Source organism: Rhamphochromis longiceps, linkage group LG12 (genome assembly GCF_057381845.1).
Source record: "Rhamphochromis longiceps isolate RC_006_pf linkage group LG12, R_longiceps_female_GT1.1, whole genome shotgun sequence".
NCBI classification, from domain to species: Eukaryota; Metazoa; Chordata; class Actinopteri; order Cichliformes; family Cichlidae; genus Rhamphochromis; species Rhamphochromis longiceps.
The window spans coordinates 44707458-44730192 of NC_140568.1; the positions used below are offsets into that span (position 1 = coordinate 44707458).

General features: G+C 44.1%; 1 protein-coding gene across 3 annotated transcripts; it reads left to right on the forward strand.

Moving 5' to 3' along the window:
• The first annotated feature begins 18440 nt into the window (after positions 1–18440).
• Positions 18441–22045, forward strand: LOC146658110 (uncharacterized). 3 transcript variants are annotated; one of them, XM_085426550.1, is made up of 5 exons: positions 18441–19580; positions 19915–20006; positions 20385–20579; positions 20668–20744; positions 20991–22045. In XM_085426550.1, exons 1-5 carry the CDS (start codon positions 19430–19432, stop codon positions 21628–21630), a joined length of 1155 nt encoding a protein of 384 aa, XP_085282676.1. In that variant the 5' UTR covers positions 18441–19429; the 3' UTR covers positions 21631–22045. The 3 variants fall into 3 exon arrangements, with proteins under 3 accessions (XP_085282676.1, XP_085282673.1, XP_085282674.1); XM_085426547.1 differs by lacking the exon at positions 19915–20006 and having other exon boundaries at positions 18446–19580; positions 20491–20579; positions 20991–22039; XM_085426548.1 differs by lacking the exon at positions 19915–20006 and having other exon boundaries at positions 19408–19580; positions 20991–22032.
• Positions 22046–22735: the final 690 nt, after the last annotated feature.

Here is a 22735-nt window from a genome sequence, read left to right on the forward strand (position 1 = left end):
ATCCTGGATCCAGGTGCGGATCTAGAGAAATTTTCTTAGGGTGGGATGGAAATCAAGTGGGCTGTCAAAATGAAAGCCTTTTCTAAAAAATAAAGAAAAACACATATGCAGGTGTTACATATGGTTAAAATGATTCAAATGCAATAAGTATACACGTTCTATATATTCTGTAACTTCATTTTCCGTAGCCCACATAATTAAACATTTCAGTTACATTAAAGATGTGAATTTTGATGTTATATACACTGCATGACCTGTATAATAAATAAACATGTAGTCCAATAAACATAAAATCCAGAAAGCTACACAACATGGAGTGGTTAATTTACAAACAAGTGTAATTTAAGTTTCACACTTTTTTGCCCCCAAAAACTCAAAAACGCTCACATGCTTACAGTGGGCCAAAAAGTATTTATTCAGCCACCAATTTTGCAAGTTCTCCCACTAACAAGATGAAGGAGGCCTGTAATTTTACCCATAGGTATACCTAAAAACAAAATCCAGAAAATCACATTGTTTGATTTTTAAACAATTTCTTTGCAAATTATGTTAGAAATTTTGGTCAATAACAAATGTTCATCTCAATACTTTGTTAAAAACCCTTTGGTGACAATAACAGAAGTCAAACATTTTCTGAAAATCTTCACGAGGTTTGCACACACAGTAGCTGGTATTTTGGCCCATTCCTCCATGCAGATCTCCTCTAGAGCAGTGATGTTTCGGGGCTGTCACTGGGCAACACGGACTTTCAACTCCCGCCACAGATTTTCTATGGGGTTGAGGTCTGGAGACTGGCTAGGCCACTCCACGACCTTAAAATGCTTCTTACGAAGCCACACCTTTGTTGCCCTCGTGGTGTGTTTGGGCTGAAAGACCCAGCCACGTTTCATCTTCTTTTCTTTTTTCTGCCTGTCCCATTTGGCTCTTTTGCTATCAGAATTATTGCCTAAAGGCAAAGAAAGATGCCCAACGGATTTTCTTTACCAAATGGACCATCCCAGCCTTGCCGTATTGGTCTATTTGATTCACCTTTTATTGTTTATTTTATTTTCATTTACTGAACAAGGGACAGACTTGACTGGGGGAAATGAAAAGAGAGAAAGAAAGAGGAAAAGAAAAACAGCGGGGAAGAGGGCAAAAACCAACAAAACAAACAGACAAAAAATACATCTATCAATCACCTGGATCACCTATTGAGAAAGAAAAAAGAGAAAACAAGCAAAGAAAAAGACAGCAATATAATAAACAACATCATCGCGGTGATCTATGGGAATATGACAGTAAATACTAAATATTAAACATTATTGTGCAGCACGTAAGATCAACAGAACACAGTGTGCTTTGAGGTAGGAGCCAAAAAGGGTGTAGTTTGTGGGTGTGATCACCCGTGTGTACACCTGTGAGCATGGACGCGCTTGTTTTAAAAGGTTCCTTCATGTAATGATCTGCTAGAGGGTGTGGGGGGGCCACAGCCCCGTCCTCCAGGGCATGAAGCAGGTATGGAGGAGATCCAGTCTCCAGACATCCAGAGGCCCCCAGAACACAAGAGACCATGGAAGACCCACAGAGGGGCAGCCGCGCCACTGTCCCAGAAAAAGCTGAGGAGAGTCCCAGATGAGGGTTCACCCAGCAGCTGGGGGGGGGGTTGCAGTGACGTGCCCGTGAGCTTCGCCAGCAGCCAGCTGTGCCAGAGTGACCAAACCCCAGGCCGAGAGGCCGAGGGCACCCCACCCCCAAAGGAGCCCAAGCGAGCCCCAGGCTCCAGGCCCCGACAAGCAGCCACCAGGAGTGAGCCAGTGTGTACCTGGACGCCCATCCCCGGACACAAAGAACCACCAACACACCGATGTCTGAGGGGGTCTGCCACTGGCAGGTGGAATGGTGGGGGGAATTCTTCCTCCACCTCTACTATATCTCTCCCCACCTGCAGAGTCAATTCCTGGAGAGAGGAGACCTCCTGCAAGATGTAACAGCCTGCCCCACCAGTTGAAGAGCCCCCCAGGTGGCTCGATGCACCGGCGGCACCCTGCGCCAGGGCTGAGCCCCCATACACCCACCCGCCCACAACCCCGGCGACACACCAACCAGGACCCAAGGCCCAGCCAGGGCCCCAGCCCGGAGACGGAGCACCCCCAGAACCTCCCGCCTGCCCCCTGGTCGGGGGCAGGCGGGAGGCTTCCAGGTCAGTAACCCACGTCTGTCAGTGTAGCCGCTAAGTCTGGTGGACCTAAATCTTCACCTCCAAGTCCGTTCACATACAAGAGGAAGGGGAGTGAGCAGGTCAGCGCTCAGGGCACAGAAACTAAGCTGGCTTCGAACACACCATTTATTTCCATAAAAAAAAAAAACACAGCCAGAGTCACAAATACCAGTTAAAATTCCCCATATACAATAAAAACAGTGTTTGCAACCCGCTAAAAACCCTGCCGGCAGAAATAACTATACACTATTAAAACAAGTCTAAAACATGTTTTCCATATACTAAAATTACCCTCCCACAGTCCCATAATCCCACAGTCTAGCCACACATGGGCGAATGGTCCTTATCTGAAAGAGACAGGAGAGGAATGTCTCTTCCGGTATGGTAAAACTTGCCAGCAGCAGACCAGGGAGGAGGCTCCTATCGCAGACCTGTCTCCTCCTGACAGCGCATCGCCGCACAGTCCCGCCCCACTCCACACCTGAACACGGCCTCCCTTGTCTCACCGTCAGACGCAGGCAGAGGGGCATCCCTGCCCTGTTGTGAATTGCGGCCATCGCCACCCACTGTTGCCGTTCCTGCGTTGGGACTGGATCACCGAACGACTCGCGGCACCCCACAGCCAGGCAGCAGTTCCTTCCACACACACGTGCGGGCTTGCACGCGTTCCTTTTTCTCCTGCTCACCTTTCGTGTGTCGCTTTTCTTGTCTCTGCGCTCACTATCCCCTTTAACAGGTCAACCTGGCGGCTGATAGGCCACCTTGGGGAACGCCCCCACCTCACGCCCACACCTGCCTACAATTGTCTGTTTAGTCCACAGTGGAATAAAAAAAAAGAGTATTGTACAATCAACACTAAACACACACTATAAATATGGGGATAAAATCATGCAATAGGAATATCAGTAAACAAACATGCAATATCACTATTACAATAAAATCATGCAAATAAAATCGACACTATGTACCAACACATAGCCTGATCCAAAACAAAATATAAAAACACAATTTTCCACTGTGTGACATCAGCACAGACCCTCCCCTAGCCCTGCTGCACGCAGCCACGAGAAAACCATCACCTAAGAGCCAACAAAGCCCTTAACAGGCCATGACCGCAACCCCGGGTTGAGCCCCCCAAGGAAGACGCTCCTGGGGAATCCCCCGATGCCCCAAGCCTGTCCCTACCCCCACACCAATCACAACAGCGAAGGTGGGACCAAACTATGACCCCCCACCCCCACTAGGTGATGGCGCTGATCAAAGGAGCTTCTCTCCTCCTGCTACCCCCCCAAAAACCCATCTCCATAGAGACTGTGTCAGCTTCCAAAAAGACAAAAAACAAACTAAAAACCAGCAACAAACAACTTAAACATAAACAATCACAAAGAAAGAACAATACAGTATCCACATCTGAACCAAAGAGTAAAACAGTGAAATGTGGATTATTAAATATTAGGTCTCTCTCCTCCAAGTCTCTGTTAGTACATGACTTAATAATTGATCAACAAATTGATTTACTCTGCCTTACAGAAACCTGGTTGCAGCAGGATGATTATGTTAGTTTAAATGAATCAACACCCCCGAGTCATTCTAACTACCAGAAATCTCGAAGCACAGGCCGAGGGGGAAGTGTGGCAGCAATTTTTCACACCAGCCTATTAATTAATGAAAGACCAAGACAGACTTTTAATTCATTTGAAAGCCTGATGCTTAACATTGTCCCCCCCAGCTGTGAAACTCAGAAACCAGTCTTACTTGTTATCATCTATCGTCCACCTGGGCCAGCTAAGAAGAGGAGGATGTCCTCCCCTGTGTGGGAACATTTTGATCTTATTCCTCCCAACAAGGTATGTAAATTTCTACAGAAGATGTATTTTCATAATACTGATGGTGCAATACAATTTATGTTGAGCTGTCTTGACTTTTGTACAAAGTGAAGTGTTTGCTATGTGCCAGGGAGCTGGGATATACAGTGGGGCAAAAAAGTATTTAGTCAGCCACCGATTGTGCAAGTTCCCCCACCTAAAATGATGACAGAGGTCAGTAATTTGCACCAGAGGTACACTTCAACTGTGAGAGACAGAATGTGAAAAAAAAATCCATGAATCCACATGGTAGGATTTGTAAAGAATTTATTGGTAAATCAGGGTGGAAAATAAGTATTTGGTCAATAACAAAAATACAACTCAATACTTTGTAACATAACCTTTGTTGGCAATAACAGAGGTCAAACGTTTACTATAGGTTTTTACCAGGTTTGCACACACAGTAGCTGGTATTTTGGCCCATTCCTCCATGCAGATCTTCTCGAGAGCAGTGATGTTTTGGGGCTGTCGCCGAGCAACACGGACTTTCAACTCCCGCCACAGATTTTCTATGGGGTTGAGGTCTGGAGACTGGCTAGGCCACTCCAGGACTTTCAAATGCTTCTTACGGAGCCACTCCTTTGTTGCCCGGGCGGTGTGTTTTGGATCATTGTCATGTTGGAAGACCCAGCCTCGTCTCATCTTCAAAGTTCTCACTGATGGAAGGAGGTTTTGGCTCAAAATCTCACGATACATGGCCCCATTCATTCTGTCCTTAACACGGATCAGTCGTCCTGTCCCCTTGGCAGAAAAACAGCCCCATAGCATGATGTTTCCACCCCCATGCTTCACAGTAGGTATGGTGTTCTTGGGATGCAACTCAGTATTCTTCGTCCTCCAAACACGACGAGTTGAGTTTATACCAAAAAGTTCTACTTTGGTTTCATCTGACCACATGACATTCTCCCAATCCTCTGCTGTATCATCCATGTGCTCTCTGGCAAACTTCAGACGGGCCTGGACATGCACTGGCTTCAGCAGCGGAACACGTCTGGCACTGCGGGATTTGATTTCCTGCCGTTGTAGTGTGTTACTGATGGTGACCTTTGTTACTTTGGTCCCAGCTCTCTGCAGGTCATTCACCAGGTCCCCCCGTGTGGTTCTGGGATCTTTGCTCACCGTTCTCATGATCATTTTGACCCCACGGGATGAGATCTTGCGTGGAGCCCCAGATCGAGGGAGATTATCAGTGGTCTTGTATGTCTTCCATTTTCTGATGATTGCTCCCACAGTTGATTTTTTCACACCAAGCTGCTTGCCTATTGTAGATTCACTCTTCCCAGTCTGGTGCAGGTCTACAATACTTTTCCTGGTGTCCTTCCAAAGCTCTTTGGTCTTGGCCATGGCGGAGTTTGGAGTCTGACTGTTTGAGGCTGTGGACAGGTGTCTTTTATACAGATGATGAGTTCAAACAGGTGCCATTCATACAGGTAACGAGTGGGGGACAGAAAAGCTTCTTACAGACGACGTTACAGGTCTGTGAGAGCCAGAGATTTTCCATGTTTGAGGTGACCAAATACTTATTTTCCACCCTGATTTACGAATAAATTCTTTACAAATCCTACCATGTGAATTCATGGATTTTTTTTTCACATTCTGTCTCTCACAGTTGAAGTGTACCTCTGGTGCAAATTACTGACCTCTGTCATCATTTTAAGTGGGGGAACTTGCACAATCGGTGGCTGACTAAATACTTTTTTGCTCCACTGTAACAACAACACCTCATCCATTCTTAGGCACTACAGAGCTTTGCATGAGAATAAGGGGAACACCGATTGTGCAGCAAGACCAGGTGAGCCATCAAATGCCATGATAATACAGCATGCAGTAATGTTACTAAATGATATAACAATATTATACAGCTTTAATAAGTTACGTGTGTGATATTTATATTTGTGCTTTGTCTTTATTGTCTTTCCTCAGGAGAACAATCTCAAATAGATGAAGACCTGGTCAGCATGGTGTTTGAGGACTCCCAGCCAGTTAGCATTGTGGAGGACAAAGGATTCAAAAGATTTGTTAAATCATTAAATCCTAGCTATGTTCTCCCCACTAAAAAGGTCATAAAAGCATGAAAATTTAGTTTTTACAGAATAAAATGTGAACAGGCAGGACTGAGTGTGTAGCTGTCCATACCTCAACGTTACAAAAGCACAACCACTGTCCACACCCCAACCACACCTCACCTCACAGTAAATGATCATTTCCATTTTAAGCATTTCCAAATGATCATTTTCCATACTGCCAGTATAAATATATAAAGTATACTGCATCACTACAATATAGATGTTTTACACACTCCTTTTGTTGTTGACATTTACAGGCTGTGTGCAAAAGGCCACACTCTTCAAATTCATGCCAACTAATATTTTTACGTCCAGTAGGTGTCCTACTAGAGCAAATGAAGCTTCAAGAAGCTTTGCGCTGGGGTGAACCAATTGGATGAAAAGCTTCAGTGCTTCATGAAGCTTCATCTGCCCATCACTACCGCTCAGTTAAGAACTACTCACAAAGAGCCACGCACGGTAGGGCTAGTCACACACAGCAGGCCTTTTCCACACCTAGACCAGACTCACACACTGACCATCACAGAGGAAATCCACCAGAAGCCTCTCCCACATCCACACTGCTCTTCTCAAGCTTATATCACCTCTGAGGGTAATTGGTGGTAAACGAGGGCAGATGAGCAACAGGTGTGTCCTAAAAGGAGAAGGCAGGGGCAGAGAGAGACAGGGGAGGGGCAATAAAGAAGGAGGAGGAGAGGGAGAGGACAACACCACGCCCACAGCCTCACAGGATGTAACATCCCCCCCCCCCCCCCCCCCCCCTTACATTCACACTATACAAAAGACAGAACAAACGCATCATTATGTGCTGCGCGAGAGGGCATCAGCCACCAGATTTTCAGTCCCTTTCTTGTGTTGGATAACCAGATCATAATCCTGCACCAGCAATGCCAAGCGCATTAGTCGCTGGTTGTGGTTGTACATGCGTTGGAGGAAAGTAAGGGGATTGTATACATATGTATCTGTATACACCGTTACTGGAAAGGAGCTAGAGCCCACATACACAGTGAAGTGCTGCAAGACTGGGTGACACATACCCTCTGCGTCGTCCTGCAACAGCAGTTCCGGTGGCACTGGCGTCGACTTCCAGTTTGAAAAGCTGAGAGAAGTTGGGGGCAGCCAGTACTGGGGCGCTGCAAAGGAGGGATTTTGCAGACTCAAATGCATGCTGGCATTCCCCTGACCACTCAAAAGGGATTTTGGGGCTACATAGATTTGTCAAAGGGGCCACAACTACCGCAAAGTTCTTGCAAAAACAGCGATAGTATCCAGTCATGCCCAGGAACCACTTTAACTCCCGCCTAGTGGCTGGGGCCGGGTAGCTGAGGACAGCCTCGACTTTTGCCTCTACCGGGCGAACCTGCCCGAAACCCACCTGCTTTCCCAGGTAGGTGACTGCCGCTTTGGCAAACTCGCACTTAGCGAGATTTAGAGTTAACGAGGCTTTGGCCAACCGCTGGAACGCTCTTCCCACGTGTCTGTGTATATCGCTACATCATCCAAGTACACATTACACTGAGGCACATCCCCCAACACCAGCTGCATTAAACGCTGAAATGTGGCCGGAGCGTTTTTCATGCCAAACGCCATCACGGTGTACTGCATGAAATGGTCGGGTGTGACAAATGCAGAAATGTCGGAGACTCTGGGGGTCAAAGGCACCTGCCAATACCCTTTAAGAAGGTCCAGTTTGGAAATGAATGTGGCAGGACCTATATTATTAATGCAATCCTCCATACGAGGAAGTGGAAAAGAATCAGAGACAGTCACTGCATTTACCTTCCGGTAGTCGTGCAGAAACGTGGGGTGCCATCAGACTTGGGCGTAAGCAAACATGGGGAGCTCCAAGGGCTGTGGCTCGGTTGTGCCAAACCATTCTCTACTAAATAACTGACTTCCTTCTTCATCACCTCGCGCTTTCCCATGGGGCAGCGGTACGCGTGCTGTTTGATTGGGGTTGCGTCACCAACATTGATATCATGTTCACAAACACTAGTATGTGAGGGCACATCACCAAAGAGAGAAGGGTAAGAGTGCAGTAGGCTAAGCACATCTTTGCATTGTGAAGGGGACAGATGAGAAAAGTGGGCCGTTACCTCGGCTAAGTAAGCTGAATTCGCCAACCGCCCACACTGTTGTCCCTCAGAAAGCATATGCAGATCGTCGTCAGCACTGGCCTCTACGCTCAGCACGGTGGCAGAGACAGAGCTGGAGGTTGCTGCGCTGGCAACAGTCTCATGGGTTTCCCTATCATGGTAGGGTTTTAACATGTGGCACAGGCGTGTTTTCCTCCTGCGTTCTGGAGTACTGAGGACATAATCTGTCTCAGACACCTTCCTCACTATAACATACGGTCCCGCAAAACGGGCCGAAAGAGCAGAACCAGGCACCGGTAGCAACACTAAAACTTTATCTCCATCCTGAAAATGTCTTTTCACAGTCTTTCTGTTGTTCCACTTCTTCATGCTTGCCTGGGAAGTACACAGGGCCTCTTTTGCTAATGAGGTAGCACGTTGCCAGCGATCCCTACACGTCTTCACAAAATCTGCCACGTTAGTTTTTGGAACACCCTCACTAAGGAACCTCTCTTTCAACATCTTTAGTGGGCCCCGCACCTCGCGGCCAAACACAAGGGTAGCTGGGCTGAACCCTAAGGACTCCTGCTTAACATTGCGTATCGCCAACAGTACAAAGGGGACACCACCATCCCAACTTCTGCCCGTGTCATGGCAGTACTTTTTCAGCATGGCCTTAAGTGTGTGGTGCCAACGCTCAAGTGCACCCTGCGACTCTGGGTGATAAGCACTGGACACAGAATGAGAAATGCCAAGGGAGATTAAAGTCTGTTTAAATGCTCGGGATAAGAAGTTAGTTCCCTGGTCTGGTTGCACTGTTTTTGGGAGACCAAAGGTGGTAAAAAATTAGATTAGCGCCTTAGTAATGTTTGCAGTGGTGATCCTCCGCAGAGGAATTGCTTCGGGGAACTGCGTGGACAAGCACATTATGGTCAATAAAAACTGATTACCTGCCCGTGTTCTTGGCAACGGACCAACACAATCGACCAAAACATGCTCAAATGGCTCACCAACAGCAGGTATTGGACATAGTGGGGCGGGGGGCACAGTTTGGTTTGGTTTGCCCACCAGTTGACACGTGTGACAAGTATTACAATACCTTGCAACATCTGCCTTCATTGCCGGCCAGAAGAAGTGCTGCAGAACACGGTCATATGTTTTAGTTATCCCCAAATGTTATATATATGTTGTTTTATATATTTTATTTTATTATTTTTTACTATTTAATTTGTAAAAATGTGTATACACACACACACACACACACACACACACACACACGTAGAAAAACATTTAGTATACACATCCAGAAATGCATACACTATTATATATTGTACATATATTTATTAGTTTCAGGTTGGCCATTCTTGTATTTTGCTCGTTTGTGTTGTTGTGTTTTGCACACCTCTGTTGCTTGTGGGGCTCGCACACAAGAATTTCACTCGCATGTGCTGTGCCAGTGTGCCTGCACATGTGATGTGACAATAAAAGTGATTTGATTTGATTTGATTTGATTTGAAATGTCCTGACCATGAATGGTCATGGGCTAATTGTAGCACGTGCTGACACAAACTAGCCGGGACTACTATCTGTTGGACTACACTCCAGTCCTCCCCTGGCTTTGAGGTCCACCTGCGCATTAACAATCCATCACAAACAGAAAATCTGCAAAGAGTGGTGCGCTCAGCCGAACGCATCATTCAATCACAGCTCCCTGACCTGCTGTCCATCTACACCAAGCGGTGTAAGTCCAAAGCTAGGAAGATTATGATGGACCTCTCCCATCCCAACAATGGACTCTTCTCACTGTTGAGGTCTGAGAAGCACTTCCGCTCCCTTAAGGCCAAAACAGAGAGAATGAGGAGGAGCTTCTTCCCACAGGCTATTCGGGCCCTGAACCAGGTGTAGGACTGGACTCTCACACACGTCACCACACGCACCACCACACATTTCCTATAATCCTATAATTTATAATCTTTATAATCTCTTCTGCTATTTGCACATTCTTTACTGTAAATTCCTAAGTTAATTTGTAAATTCTGTAGTAAACTGTAAATTGTAAATATTGTAAAACTTTTCTTCTGTCATTTAATGGTCGGGCATTGTACAGCTACAAGCATTTCACCCCCATGTCATACTGTGTATGGTTGTGTATGTGTGACAAAGAAAATTTGAATTTGAATTTGAAAATGTCTGCTTCCTGTCTCCTGTCGGACCATCACTCTCATCTACGGCGGCAAAACATTTGGCTAACGACAGGTCCTCTTTCTGAGCTATAATAAGGGCCTCCCGTGTGAGGAGAGGGGGGGCTGCGGGTTCAGGAGCAGGCTCAGCTACTTCTTGAGCCACTTCCTTGGCATCAGGACCCACCTCCTCCTCAGAGGGCATCACATCCTTTTCCAAAATAGAGCCGACCACTGACTCTGACATGTCAACCACTTCTCCCTGCCGATGGGCGTGTGACCAGGTAAGAACACCTACAGGAAATACATCCGGGTGCTGCCGGCTTAAAACATCTGACAAAGAACTTGGGTCAGGAGTCTTTGTGACCTCTGGGGTAGGATAAACCTTCCCGCCTGCAATGTCATTGCCCATTATGAAATCCACGCCTTCAATTGGGAAGCAAGGACACACAGCTACAGGAAAAATACCACTTACTAGGTCACTCTGCACCCAGACTCGATGGAGGGGGGCGGGCACATAAGTCATTCCAACGCCTCTAACAATAACATCAGTGCCGCTGGCAGTCTTTTCATCAAAGGCAAGTGCACTGGCCAGTATGAGGGACTATGAGCCACCTGTGTCACGTAAAATGGTCATAGTACGCTCATCTTCAGGCTCACTTGAGAGTGACACCGCTCCTTTGAAAATGAAGGGTTTAAAACATTCACCAGGAGTCTCAGTGCTAAGGGGTCTGTTAACAGGGGAAGCGATTTTAATCAGCCCTATCCCTTTTGGCTTACGTGGTGTTGAAGCTGGCTGTCTTCGCCTGTAGGCCTTGCAGTCCGCTATTACAGTTTTTTCTGAATGCTTAAACCCTAACTGTGATTCCTGTAGCACAATCTCTAAAACTATTCAGACTTATAGCAAAACCACTCACTGAGTTTGCAAAACTAAAAGCACAAAAACTGCTTTGCACTCAGTTTGCAATTTTGTAACACACACTTTGCAAAACTGTAGGCACAATTCACTGAACAACACTCAATTACCAAATTTCCAACACACTCCTAGCAAAAGTATACACATGTATGGCTATCATTAACACTAATTTGCCAACTGTCTGGCACACTTTCACATGTGAAGACTTTCTTAGATAATTCGTTCACCTAAGCACTATAATACAGGTAAGCTGTGTGTGCGGAGTACAATGGAGGGAGCAGGAAGAGTGAGAAGTAGAGGAGGCCGAGGAAGAGGACGTGGAGGTGAAGAAGTAGGATGAAGAGGACGACAAGGACAAGGAGGAGTAAGAGGAAGACGAGGAGGGGGCAGAGGAAGCATGTTCACTGCAGACCACGTAACCCATATAGTCATTATGGCGATTGCAAATAATCCTATACTTGGAAATAAACACTTGTGTTTGTTTTGATGTGTTTGAATAAACACCAGTACTTGAAGTTTGGATCCCTCTATGCTTATGGATCTATGACAGAAGTATGAGCTCAAACTGACATAGCCTACCTTGTGCACAGAGAAAGCAAAAGCCAGATGTGTTTTGTATTCATACCATCAGTGTGCAGTTGGCGCATTGTGTGCTTAGTAGATGATGGCTTGTGTGCACTGTTTGATACGGAAACACCATTTTTACGAAGGTGTGAAGAGTTAATCTAGCTGTGTTTGCTTTTGCAAGAGAACTACAATGTTTTGATGATTGGGTGACAGGTTTTCTTATTTGTGTGAAGAGTTTTGCAAAATTAGCCAATAGTTGCAAAAAAAGGGCTTAAGCAATCAGAAAAAACTGTAAATCCAAGGTGCTGTGGTAGAGGCCCCTAGAAGAAGGGGAAGTTTCTTTTTTCCATTTTACCACAAAGATTTCAACATATTCTGTGGGCACATCAAAGTCAGCAGCTTCAAGTAGAGAAACTGTGGTTACATGTAATTTGTACCACTTGGTTCTGATCACAATACATCTTTATAAATACTTTAGACTTTGGAACAGTGAAATTATTGATCATATCAAACTGATTCATTAGTAGGTCATTAGCAAGACTCTGTAGAACTTGTCTGCATGCTTAGGTGGGAACCCCTAACCCTACTCAAGTAAATTTAAATACAGTGGGGCAAAAAAGTATTTAGTCAGCCACCGATTGTGCAAGTTCCCCCACCTAAAATGATGACAGAGGTCAGTAATTTGCACCAGAGGTACACTTCAACTGTGAGAGACAGAATGTGAAAAAAAAATCCATGAATCCACATGGTAGGATTTGTAAAGAATTTATTCGTAAATCAGGGTGGAAAATAAGTATTTGGTCAATAACAAAAATACAACTCAATACTGTGTAACATAACCTTTGTTGGCAATAACAGAGGTCAAACGTTTACTATAGGTCTTTACCAGGTTTGCACACACAGTAGCTGGTATTTTGGCCCATTCCTCCATGCAGATCTTCTCGAGAGCAGTGATGTTTTGGGGCTGTCGCCGAGCAGCACGGACTTTCAACTCCCGCCACAGATTTTCTATGGGGTTGAGGTCTGGAGACTGGCTAGGCCACTCCAGGACTTTCAAATGCTTCTTACGGAGCCACTCCTTTGTTGCCCGGGCGGTGTGTTTTGGATCATTGTCATGTTGGAAGACCCAGCCTCGTCTCATCTTCAAAGTTCTCACTGATGGAAGGAGGTTTTGGCTCAAAATCTCACGATACATGGCCCCATTCATTCTGTCCTTAACACGGATCAGTCGTCCTGTCCCCTTGGCAGAAAAACAGCCCCATAGCATGATGTTTCCACCCCCATGCTTCACAGTAGGTATGGTGTTCTTGGGATGCAACTCAGTATTCTTCTTCCTCCAAACACGACGAGTTGAGTTTATACCAAAAAGTTCTACTTTGGTTTCATCTGACCACATGACATTCTCCCAATCCTCTGCTGTATCATCCATGTGCTCTCTGGCAAACTTCAGACGGGCCTGGACATGCACTGGCTTCAGCAGCGGAACACGTCTGGCACTGCGGGATTTGATTCCCTGCCGTTGTAGTGTGTTACTGATGGTGACCTTTGTTACTTTGGTCCCAGCTCTCTGCAGGTCATTCACCAGGTCCCCCCGTGTGGTTCTGGGATCTTTGCTCACCGTTCTCATGATCATTTTGACCCCACGGGATGAGATCTTGCGTGGAGCCCCAGATCGAGGGAGATTATCAGTGGTCTTGTATGTCTTCCATTTTCTGATGATTGCTCCCACAGTTGATTTTTTCACACCAAGCTGCTTGCCTATTGTAGATTCACTCTTCCCAGTCTGGTGCAGGTCTACAATACTTTTCCTGGTGTCCTTCGAAAGCTCTTTGGTCTTGGCCATGGCGGAGTTTGGAGTCTGACTGTTTGAGGCTGTGGACAGGTGTCTTTTATACAGATGATGAGTTCAAACAGGTGCCATTCATACAGGTAACGAGTGGGGGACAGAAAAGCTTCTTACAGAAGACGTTACAGGTCTGTGAGAGCCAGAGATTTTCCTTGTTTGAGGTGACCAAATACTTATTTTCCACCCTGATTTACGAATAAATTCTTTACAAATCCTACCATGTGGATTCATGGATTTTTTTTTCACATTCTGTCTCTCACAGTTGAAGTGTACCTCTGGTGCAAATTACTGACCTCTGTCATCATTTTAAGTGGGGGAACTTGCACAATCGGTGGCTGACTAAATACTTTTTTGCCCCACTGTAAATGTGAGTGTTTGGAAAAAAGTACTTCCAAAAGTACTTTTATTGCACCATATTCACTCACGAGCTGCTGTAACATGAATCAAATGGTTGAACTGCCACCTCAGCATGCAGTCAAGTTCTATAGAGTCTTGCTAATGACCTACTGATGTTATTCAGGTGTGCTGCAGCAGGGACACATGGAAAGGTTTAGGACACTGCCCATCGAGGACTGGAGTTTGACCCCATGCACTAGAGGATTGAAGGGTTGAAGCTTTCAGAATAATATAACATAATCATAGTTTAAATATGTAGCACAATAATCACAATAAAACTTTCCCTTATAAACCTACAAATCCGTTTCTTTTGTGTTAGACTTTGTGGTTTTGTCCTTACAACTGAGCAATATTTTCTGTTATATATTATGAAAATATTTGAAAAACCGCTGATAGCACAAGCACAGAATTATGTAAGCAAACAAAATCATCAAAAACTTAACATTAAAGAAGGGATCATGACTGTCGTGTCATTCTGACAAAGTCATTTTTCTTTCAATGCATTTTCGGTTGAGTCTGCCTACCTGACATTGGGCGACCGTGCCTCAGGGGGTTGGGAAGCGCATCTGTAACTGGAAGGTCGCCGGTTTGATCCCTGGGCTCTCTGTCTTGGTCGTTGTGTCCTTGGGCAAGACACTTCACCTGCCGCCTACTGGTGTTAGCCAGAGGGGCCGATGGTGCGATATGGCAGCCTCGCTTCTGTCCCAGGGATCATGACTGTCGCTACAACTGTAGCTGCCTCCACCAGTGTGAGAATGAATAGTGGAATTGTAAAGCGCTTTGGGTTCCTTGAAAAGCGCTATACAAATGCAATCCACTGTTATTACCTTGCCAGTTTATTATTTACCTCCACACTCAGAAGGAAAGTTCAAACTTCACAGGGATCACTGACTCACTGAGTACAGAGTTCATGCATGTAAAAGAAAGGTGTGTCAGGAGAAAGTAAAGAACCTGATTGGACAAAATAACCCCACAGCATGGACACAGTCACTTCCCTCAGGTATGTGGAAGGTGTAAAACTTAGATGACCTTTCTTTTATCATGAAAACATGAACAGTTTAGCCTGTGGCCCTTAAATCATCACAAGATCATCACATATGAGATACAAAATCATATACTTCAAGTTGTCTGCATGTACACACCTTCTCAATAAAATTTTGCCTAAAATAGAAAAAAAAAAGAATATTGTCCAACTTCTGAGAAGTGTAGTCCTTTGCTAATTAATTAATTGTTTAAATCTCTAGTTCAAAGAATCACTCAATGGTCATTCAGAGTGGACATGGCACAGTGGACATACTAGAAGGCCTCCTCTTTAACACCACCCATCTTCTTGGTCAAAAATGCTCCACCTATGTGCACGGTGAACGACCATCCTTGAACAGAGGGAGTGGCTTACAATACCAACTATCTGCCACCTACAATCCAGTTTTGAGATCCTTACCAGACCCCTAAACCCCCACTCACATCTTGCGTCAAGTGACCTCAATAGGTCATATGATGGGGTGAGGGAGGGTCTCACAATTGTTTCACCCAAAACCTCTGCTGATAATGACCCACACCTTTCTTCACACCTTGGCTCATGTGATGAGGCACAATAGTGGGTCTATGACCTTCTTAAGGGACAATTCCCAGTGGGATTTAAATGCATGGAATTCTTCACCATTTGCTTTTAGAACTGAAGAAAACTCTCAAATGAGAAGTGAAACATCTTCAAGAAAGAAAAGAAGTCCAGTCGCCTTGTTTCCAAGCTCCTTAGACATACATACTTTACATAGAAATTATCACTTCTTTTTTTTTCCTCACAATGCTTACATTCTGCTGTGTGGTTGGGTGCAGCAATCATCCATGATGGAAAGAATCTTTTTTTAATCACTTTCCTGTTGTTTCAAAAGAATACGGAAAGAACCCAAGTAACAGATTAACGGGGATCAGATAAATAGTATAACAATTATAAGTTACTTAAAATTTTAAAACCAATCATTTTTTACATTTTTTTTTCATTATTGCGTTCTACTTTTTTCTTTCTCATCTTCTTCATCTAGTTGACAGAGAAGCATCAACTACTCTCACCTTCTCATCTTCATCTCATCCTCTTCCTCCTCACCTTAAGCCTCACTTCTGAACTGAAGTTAAGGTTCTAACATAATAAATCCTACATGAACATATTTAATTTAATCTTGATATTATTGCAAATAGTTATGATCAGCAAATCAGACATGCTGAGAAGAGACGGCTAAACAACAACAAAAAAAGAAAACATTTTGCCAGGTAAGATTAGATGCTGGCATCCCAAACTTTTAAACTTCTTTTCCTCTGATCAACAGTTTGATTACATTCTAATATATCAACAGTTTATTTGCTAAGTTCAAGTCTGCCAACCTTAGATCCACTTCAAAAAAAAGTTTCAGTAACAGCTGCGAATGTCACGGCCCAGCGGCACGAGGGAACAGAGATGGACACAGGTGCAGAAACCAACCCGGAAGCGAGATGATAAGGAACAAAGGATTTATTTCCGCCCACAGGCAAACACAAGCAAAAAACAAAACAACGCCACCACACTAGTGGCGCGTAGGATAATCTAAGATAACGGAGGGTGACCTAGACACCTCTAGGAGACGGCTGAATAGCAGAGGCAGCGGGGAGGCGGAAACAGGACTAGGCAGGGGCCGGGGCATTGGTTCCAGGTGGAGGGGACAGGTGGGACGGAAGGCCCGGAAGCGGTCGAGACGTGGGGAGGCAGGCAAGTGAGTGGTGGGCCGGCAGGCCACGTCGTATCAGCAGCAAGCGGCCCAGGTCCAGGAAGGCGGGAGTGAGGGAGACAAGACCTCCACTGCAGGTGCTACCTCTGAGAACAAGGAGAGCAAGTAAGTCATCACACGGATTCTGGACAGAGTTATGATGCTCCACTTGACTAACATGGGGATAGCAGATACTCAGGCGATGAACGGTTGAGAGCGCAGGTCTGATATACTGCTGGAATAATTGCTCACAGGTGGTCAGCCAGGGAGGAGCAACCGAACTCCGCCTAAAGGAGGAGGGGCCGCTGTTGGAGACCTGCAGGTACCCACCCAGACCATGACAGCGAATAGCAGGACCAGGAGCTAACAGCAGCTAACAGAGGCAAAAAAAGCAGCGCTTGCTGATGGAAAATTACAGATATCCTCAACAACTCACCTAGGTATCACTGTCATTAATCACAAATGAGCAACGTTAACTTGTTGATAATGTAAGGGATGACGCACAGAGATTTGTCAATATCAAAATGTAACAAAAATCAGGTAAGTACCTGAGCAGTGACTGTGGTTTGTTACCCGTGTTGACACAAAAATTTATAGGCATCCAAACCTTTGTAGGTCTTCAGATCTTTTCCAGTATAAATTCAGGAGTTGTTGTTAACATAACGATATAAATCATGTTGTTTGAAGTCAGTGAGAAATCCAGGGTTACACTTCACAACATCAGTAAACACTGTTGGAGGGCACAAGATAACATCCATTGTCAACTCTCCCTTGCCAAGTTTCTCCACATAATGAGCAAAATGCTTGCCATGAATTTTTTTTATTTCCTCTGAGAGAGAATATATCCTTGTTTTTTACTCAAAGTTGCCATAGTTTATCTCATCTACATAATATTTTGTAGATGTTTCACTTTGTTTCAGGATTATTACATGTCTAAAACAGCCAACAAGTTAAAACGACGTGGTAAACGGTCACATGGCTGCAAAGCTTCTGTTCATATGTTGTCACCACAAAAAAAGCTGTAAGAGACATAGTTTTAAAATACATATTGAATTTCAGATCAATGTATTGATCTTGAATCAAACATCAGACGTCAAATGTTACATATTTTGAGTCTTTTTTTCTTTTTTTCTTTTTTTTGCTGCCTGTCCCTTTTGGTTCTTTAGCCATGAGAACTATTGTCTTAAGGCCAAGAAAGATGCCCAACGGATTTACTTTATCAAGTGGATCATCAAGGCCTTGCTATATTGGTCCATTTGATTGACCTTTGTTAATATTATTTATTTATTTTATTTTCAGTTGTTACAGATACTGTACAAGGAGATTTTTCTGTATATTCAGATATTCATTCAATGTATTTGTGGTACTTTTCACATTCAGAGCTTAATTCAATATTTTCAAGGTTCACTCAATAAATTTAAGGCTCATTCCATACATTTGAGTTTTATTCAATATGAACAAGCACTTTTGAAATCATGAACCTCCCACCACTAGTAGGAGCTGTGATGCCAATGTTTAGGCTGTTATTTTGATACCGCTCTGTGGTAGAGTATCACTTCCTGTTCCTTCTCAAACACAGTGGTGTTTCTGAGTAGCTTATTTGCTTAGCAATTTAATTAACAACTTTTAAATACATTCTTCTTTCATAGTATAATCTTCACGTGCTTCATCCGAAGCACACTTTCTGTGTACTCACTACCTAATTTATAGCCAAAGTATTCACTCACTGTCTCGCTAGCTTAGCTTAGCTCGTAGCACCATGGCCTCTTCACCTGTCCCTCCTGCACTTTCTTGCTCATTGTGTCAGATGTTTAGTTACTCCTCGGCCTCCTTTAGCAGTAATGATATCTGTAACAAATGTAGCATATTTGCAGCGCTGGAGGCCAGGATTACTGAATTGGAGACTCGGCTTCGCACCCTTCATTCACCCGTAGCTAGCCAGGCCCCTGTAGCTGGTGCAGCCGAAGATAGCGTAGGCCCCGCTAGCTGTTCCCCGGCAGACCCCAAGCAGCTGGGGAAAGAGGGCGGCTGGGTCACGGTGAGGAGGAAGCATAGTCCTAAACAGAAGCCCCAGGTACACCACCAACCCGTTCATGTGTCTAACCGTTTTTCCCCACTCGGCGACACACCCGCCGGGGGTCAAACTCTGGTAATTGGCGATTCTGTTCTCAGACATGTGAAGCTAGAGACACCGGCAACCATAGTCAATTGTCTTCCAGGGGCCAGAGCAGGCGACATTGAAGGAAATTTAAAACTGCTGGCTAAGGGTAAACGTAAATTCAGTAAAATCATAATTCACGTCGGCAGTAATGACACCCGGTTACGCCAATCGGAGGTCACTAAAATCAATATTGAATCGGTGTGCAACTTTGCCAAAACAATGTCGGACTCTGTAGTTTTCTCTGGTCCCCTCCCCAATCAGACCAGGAGTGACATGTTTAGCCGCATGTTCTCCTTAAATTGCTGACTGTCTGAGTGGTGTCCCAGAAACGATGTGGGCTTCATAGATAATGGACTACTTGCACTAACACTTCCGCGTTCTATGTAGTCCTGCCCCAGTGCTTCCGGTGCGGTTAAACCATGGCGACGTTCTACACTCGCTGCCTACAAGAGCTCCCAAAATTGAACATCACCGATGTTCATCGGATTTGCAGAGTGACGACTACCCCCGCCAGCAAATTAGATAAAGGATTTAAGTTATATGCTGCATCATATATACACAACTACGAAGGTAAGAAAACGTAAATTAACCGACAAAGAAACGCTAGCTAACGTCAAATGCAAACACTACGTTACTCCGCTATGTCCTTCATTTGATGTCAGTTCTCTACATTACATGTTTTCTTAAACGGTGTTTTATGTCGTCCTAAACTATAGTTGAGGTTTTCTTAACTAATGTCACTTTTGTAGTTAGACACTGTTATAATGGCGTTAGGTAGTTGGCTAACTATGGAGGTAGTTAACTACCTAATGCTACTCTTGCTAAGTGTAAAATATATATGTTTAAGACATGCTGAAATGAGTAATACAGAAATAATGCTAATGGTACTTGTATCTTTATTCAGTGTCCAATAAAGACAGGTTGTCAGGGGAGGTCGGTGTGAGAGCCCTGTGCTACAGGTCAATGAGGAAGAGTGAGGCACCACACAGACTAAGTGTAGGCAGGAAGCTGTGTAAAGTTGTTAATCCCCGTTCAGTGGGGTTCAGTTCATTTAAGCATTAGTTAAGTTCATTCCTAAAGGCCCATCAACTTGAATGTTTTCCTTGTCTCCCTGCTTTATCACTCCTAATTTGACTAGTCAGATAGTTAAATCAACGTGTGTTTGGGTGATCAGAAACATTTGACAACAAGTTAATACTGCAAATATACACAATCTAAGTTATTACAGTTATCAAGCATGGTTAAGTTGTTTTAATAGGGAGAGAAGGAAACACTAAGCATTCAGGAGGGTGCGTAACCATAACACTGAACTATGTTCCTGTTCGGCTCTTCCATGAAGATGTTACATTTTTAATTTTCGTTCTTTCTTCTTAGATTAAGCTTCTGGATTCATCGCCGGTGATACTGACACATAGCCAGTGCTCCTGTGTGGCAGGCGCTGTTATGTGCAATCACACAGTGGCACTGCTCTTCCAAACAGCACACTACTCACAACTCAGAGTGCCGGTTGTCCCCCCTGTGCATAGCTGCACGGAATCTGAACAGCAATGGCACAAGCCACGGACAGTGGTAATTTAAATGAGGTTAAAGTTTTTGAATTAGTCCATGTTTACATATGAACAGCAACACCATCCATAGTAAATGTGTCTTCTGTTAGGGTGTGAGGCCAGGACCCATCAACTCCATGATCTTCACTAAGCCAGTACCAAATAGGATGGCCCAGACTGGAGTACGGTAATTAGATTTGTAAAATTTGGTTTCATGTGTTACAAATGTATGTTGCTATTTTTTTCATACATACATGTGTCAGAATAGGTATTAATTTACATACATTACACTTTCTGAAGACGGCTAACTCAGTCATGTACATATACATCCCAGTCTCTAACTTATGCACCACTGTTTTACACCTTTTAGTTTAGTTGTTGTTCAGTATAACAACCTTCTTCCTTACATTATTGTCATTGATGTTTTCTTTAGGAGTGGCTTCTACAGAGGCATGGTGGGTCCGTTACCAGATCCCTGCTTGTTCAGAATAACGGAGGCATATGCAAAATTTAATATTGAGGACAGACCACGTGTGACCACAATGAACATGAGACCTGACAAGCCCCTTGTGGAAAGTGCCTTTGGGCTGGTGCAGGAGGGCAGTGTTCTGTCATATCAGCAGCCGGTTTTGACAACCCGGTACATCACACTACACCGCGATGCACCACCAACACCGCACTTGCCTCTGGAGGGGTATGACATCTTGCCATCAGATTGTGTGTTTGTGTGCTCAGAAGAAGAGCTTCTGCATCTGAAAAGCTTGTCTGTAACTCTGGAAATGGCTCACAAAATAGAGGAAGCTACACGTGAGCAAAGCTCTTCGTCTGAGTGGCATCAGCTCCGCAGGCCCAGAGTGACTGCCTCTAGGTTTCGGGAGGTGTGTCACGTCAGAGGCCAGAGCTCGGCCGAGTCACTAGCAGAGCGTATATTGAAGGGAACAAGGCAGACAGCAGACATGAGGAGAGGAACTGAGATGGAGCCTGCAATAGCAGCAGAGTATAGTAGGCTAATGAATGTTAACTACTCACCCTGTGGTCTGGTCATTCACCCCATTGCTTGCTGCATCTCCTGATGGTGTTGTTTTTGACCCCAATGAATACCCCCAGTTTGGCTTCGTCGAATTCAAATGTCCCAATGTACAAAACTTTATTGACTGCAAATATGTGCAGATGGAATGTGGTACCCCTAAACTAAAAAAGAGCCACGCATATTACTGGCAAGTGCAAGGACAACTGCTCATCAGTGGGATGCAGTGGTGTGACTTTGTTGTGTGGGCACAAGAGGACTACCTAGTGCAAAGAATATACATGGATACAGATGTGCACAATGCAATCAGAGAAAAGGCAGACTATTTCTTTTTTTACATATATATGCCAAGATACCTGTGTTTGGAAAAAATGAACAGTGAAAACATAGCAAAAAGAAAAACAGATCCTTCAGGCTGGCTGGAACAAAATAACTGATGTTTTATTTTCAATATATTTCATGAATTCTTTTGTTGTTACATGTTACCTTTATGTGACATCAATAAACTGTTATTTAAGCAATGGCATCAATTTAATTTTTAAAAACACACATTAAAACATTGAATTTGTGCAGAACTTATTTACATGGTAAGTATTTAAAACTCCATGCCTAGCATACTGATATACATTTAGACAATAACACAACTGAACTGTAGAAAATGACAAATGGTATTTTTGATGTTCCAAAAGCTCAATGTCACTTATGATTTTAAAACGATTTAGTGATTTACTTTATAATTTTGATAAACAGTTTTGTTGAATCTGAATAGTAATATAGTAATATAATTAAACAGTATTATTAACATTAAACATTTGCAATGAATTTGAATTATCAATAACTGAAACTCAACTATCAGCACTCAAGTACCAGTTCTGTAATCAAGTATTGTCAGCTGAGAAGGAAGAAATGCAACTGTAGTGGCCTCAGCTGCAGGTCATTTTCCATAAGTTACTGGCACTGGTGTCTTGGGAAAAATCCATCTTGTCTCACTTAACCCATTTTTTAACTAATGCTGTGTTCTGGTAATTTGACAGCATACATGCCACTGCAAACAGTTGGTTGATATTATAAACATGTGACATGGTAATGATGCTATCAAAAAGTTTGTTCTGTTTGATCCTCCTAATGACTCGCTCCACATGTACCCTGAG

Bases quoted from the DNA above. Each gene is read 5' to 3' on its own strand.
- LOC146658110 (XM_085426550.1), top strand. From the start codon at position 19,430: ATGGCGACGTTCTACACTCGCTGCCTACAAGAGCTCCCAAAATTGAAC. The intron at 20,007-20,384 runs GTAGGCAGGAAG...CTTTCTTCTTAG, and splicing joins AGGCACCACACAGACTAAGT to ATTAAGCTTCTGGATTCATC. The intron at 20,580-20,667 runs GTAATTTAAATG...GTCTTCTGTTAG, and splicing joins GGCACAAGCCACGGACAGTG to GGTGTGAGGCCAGGACCCAT.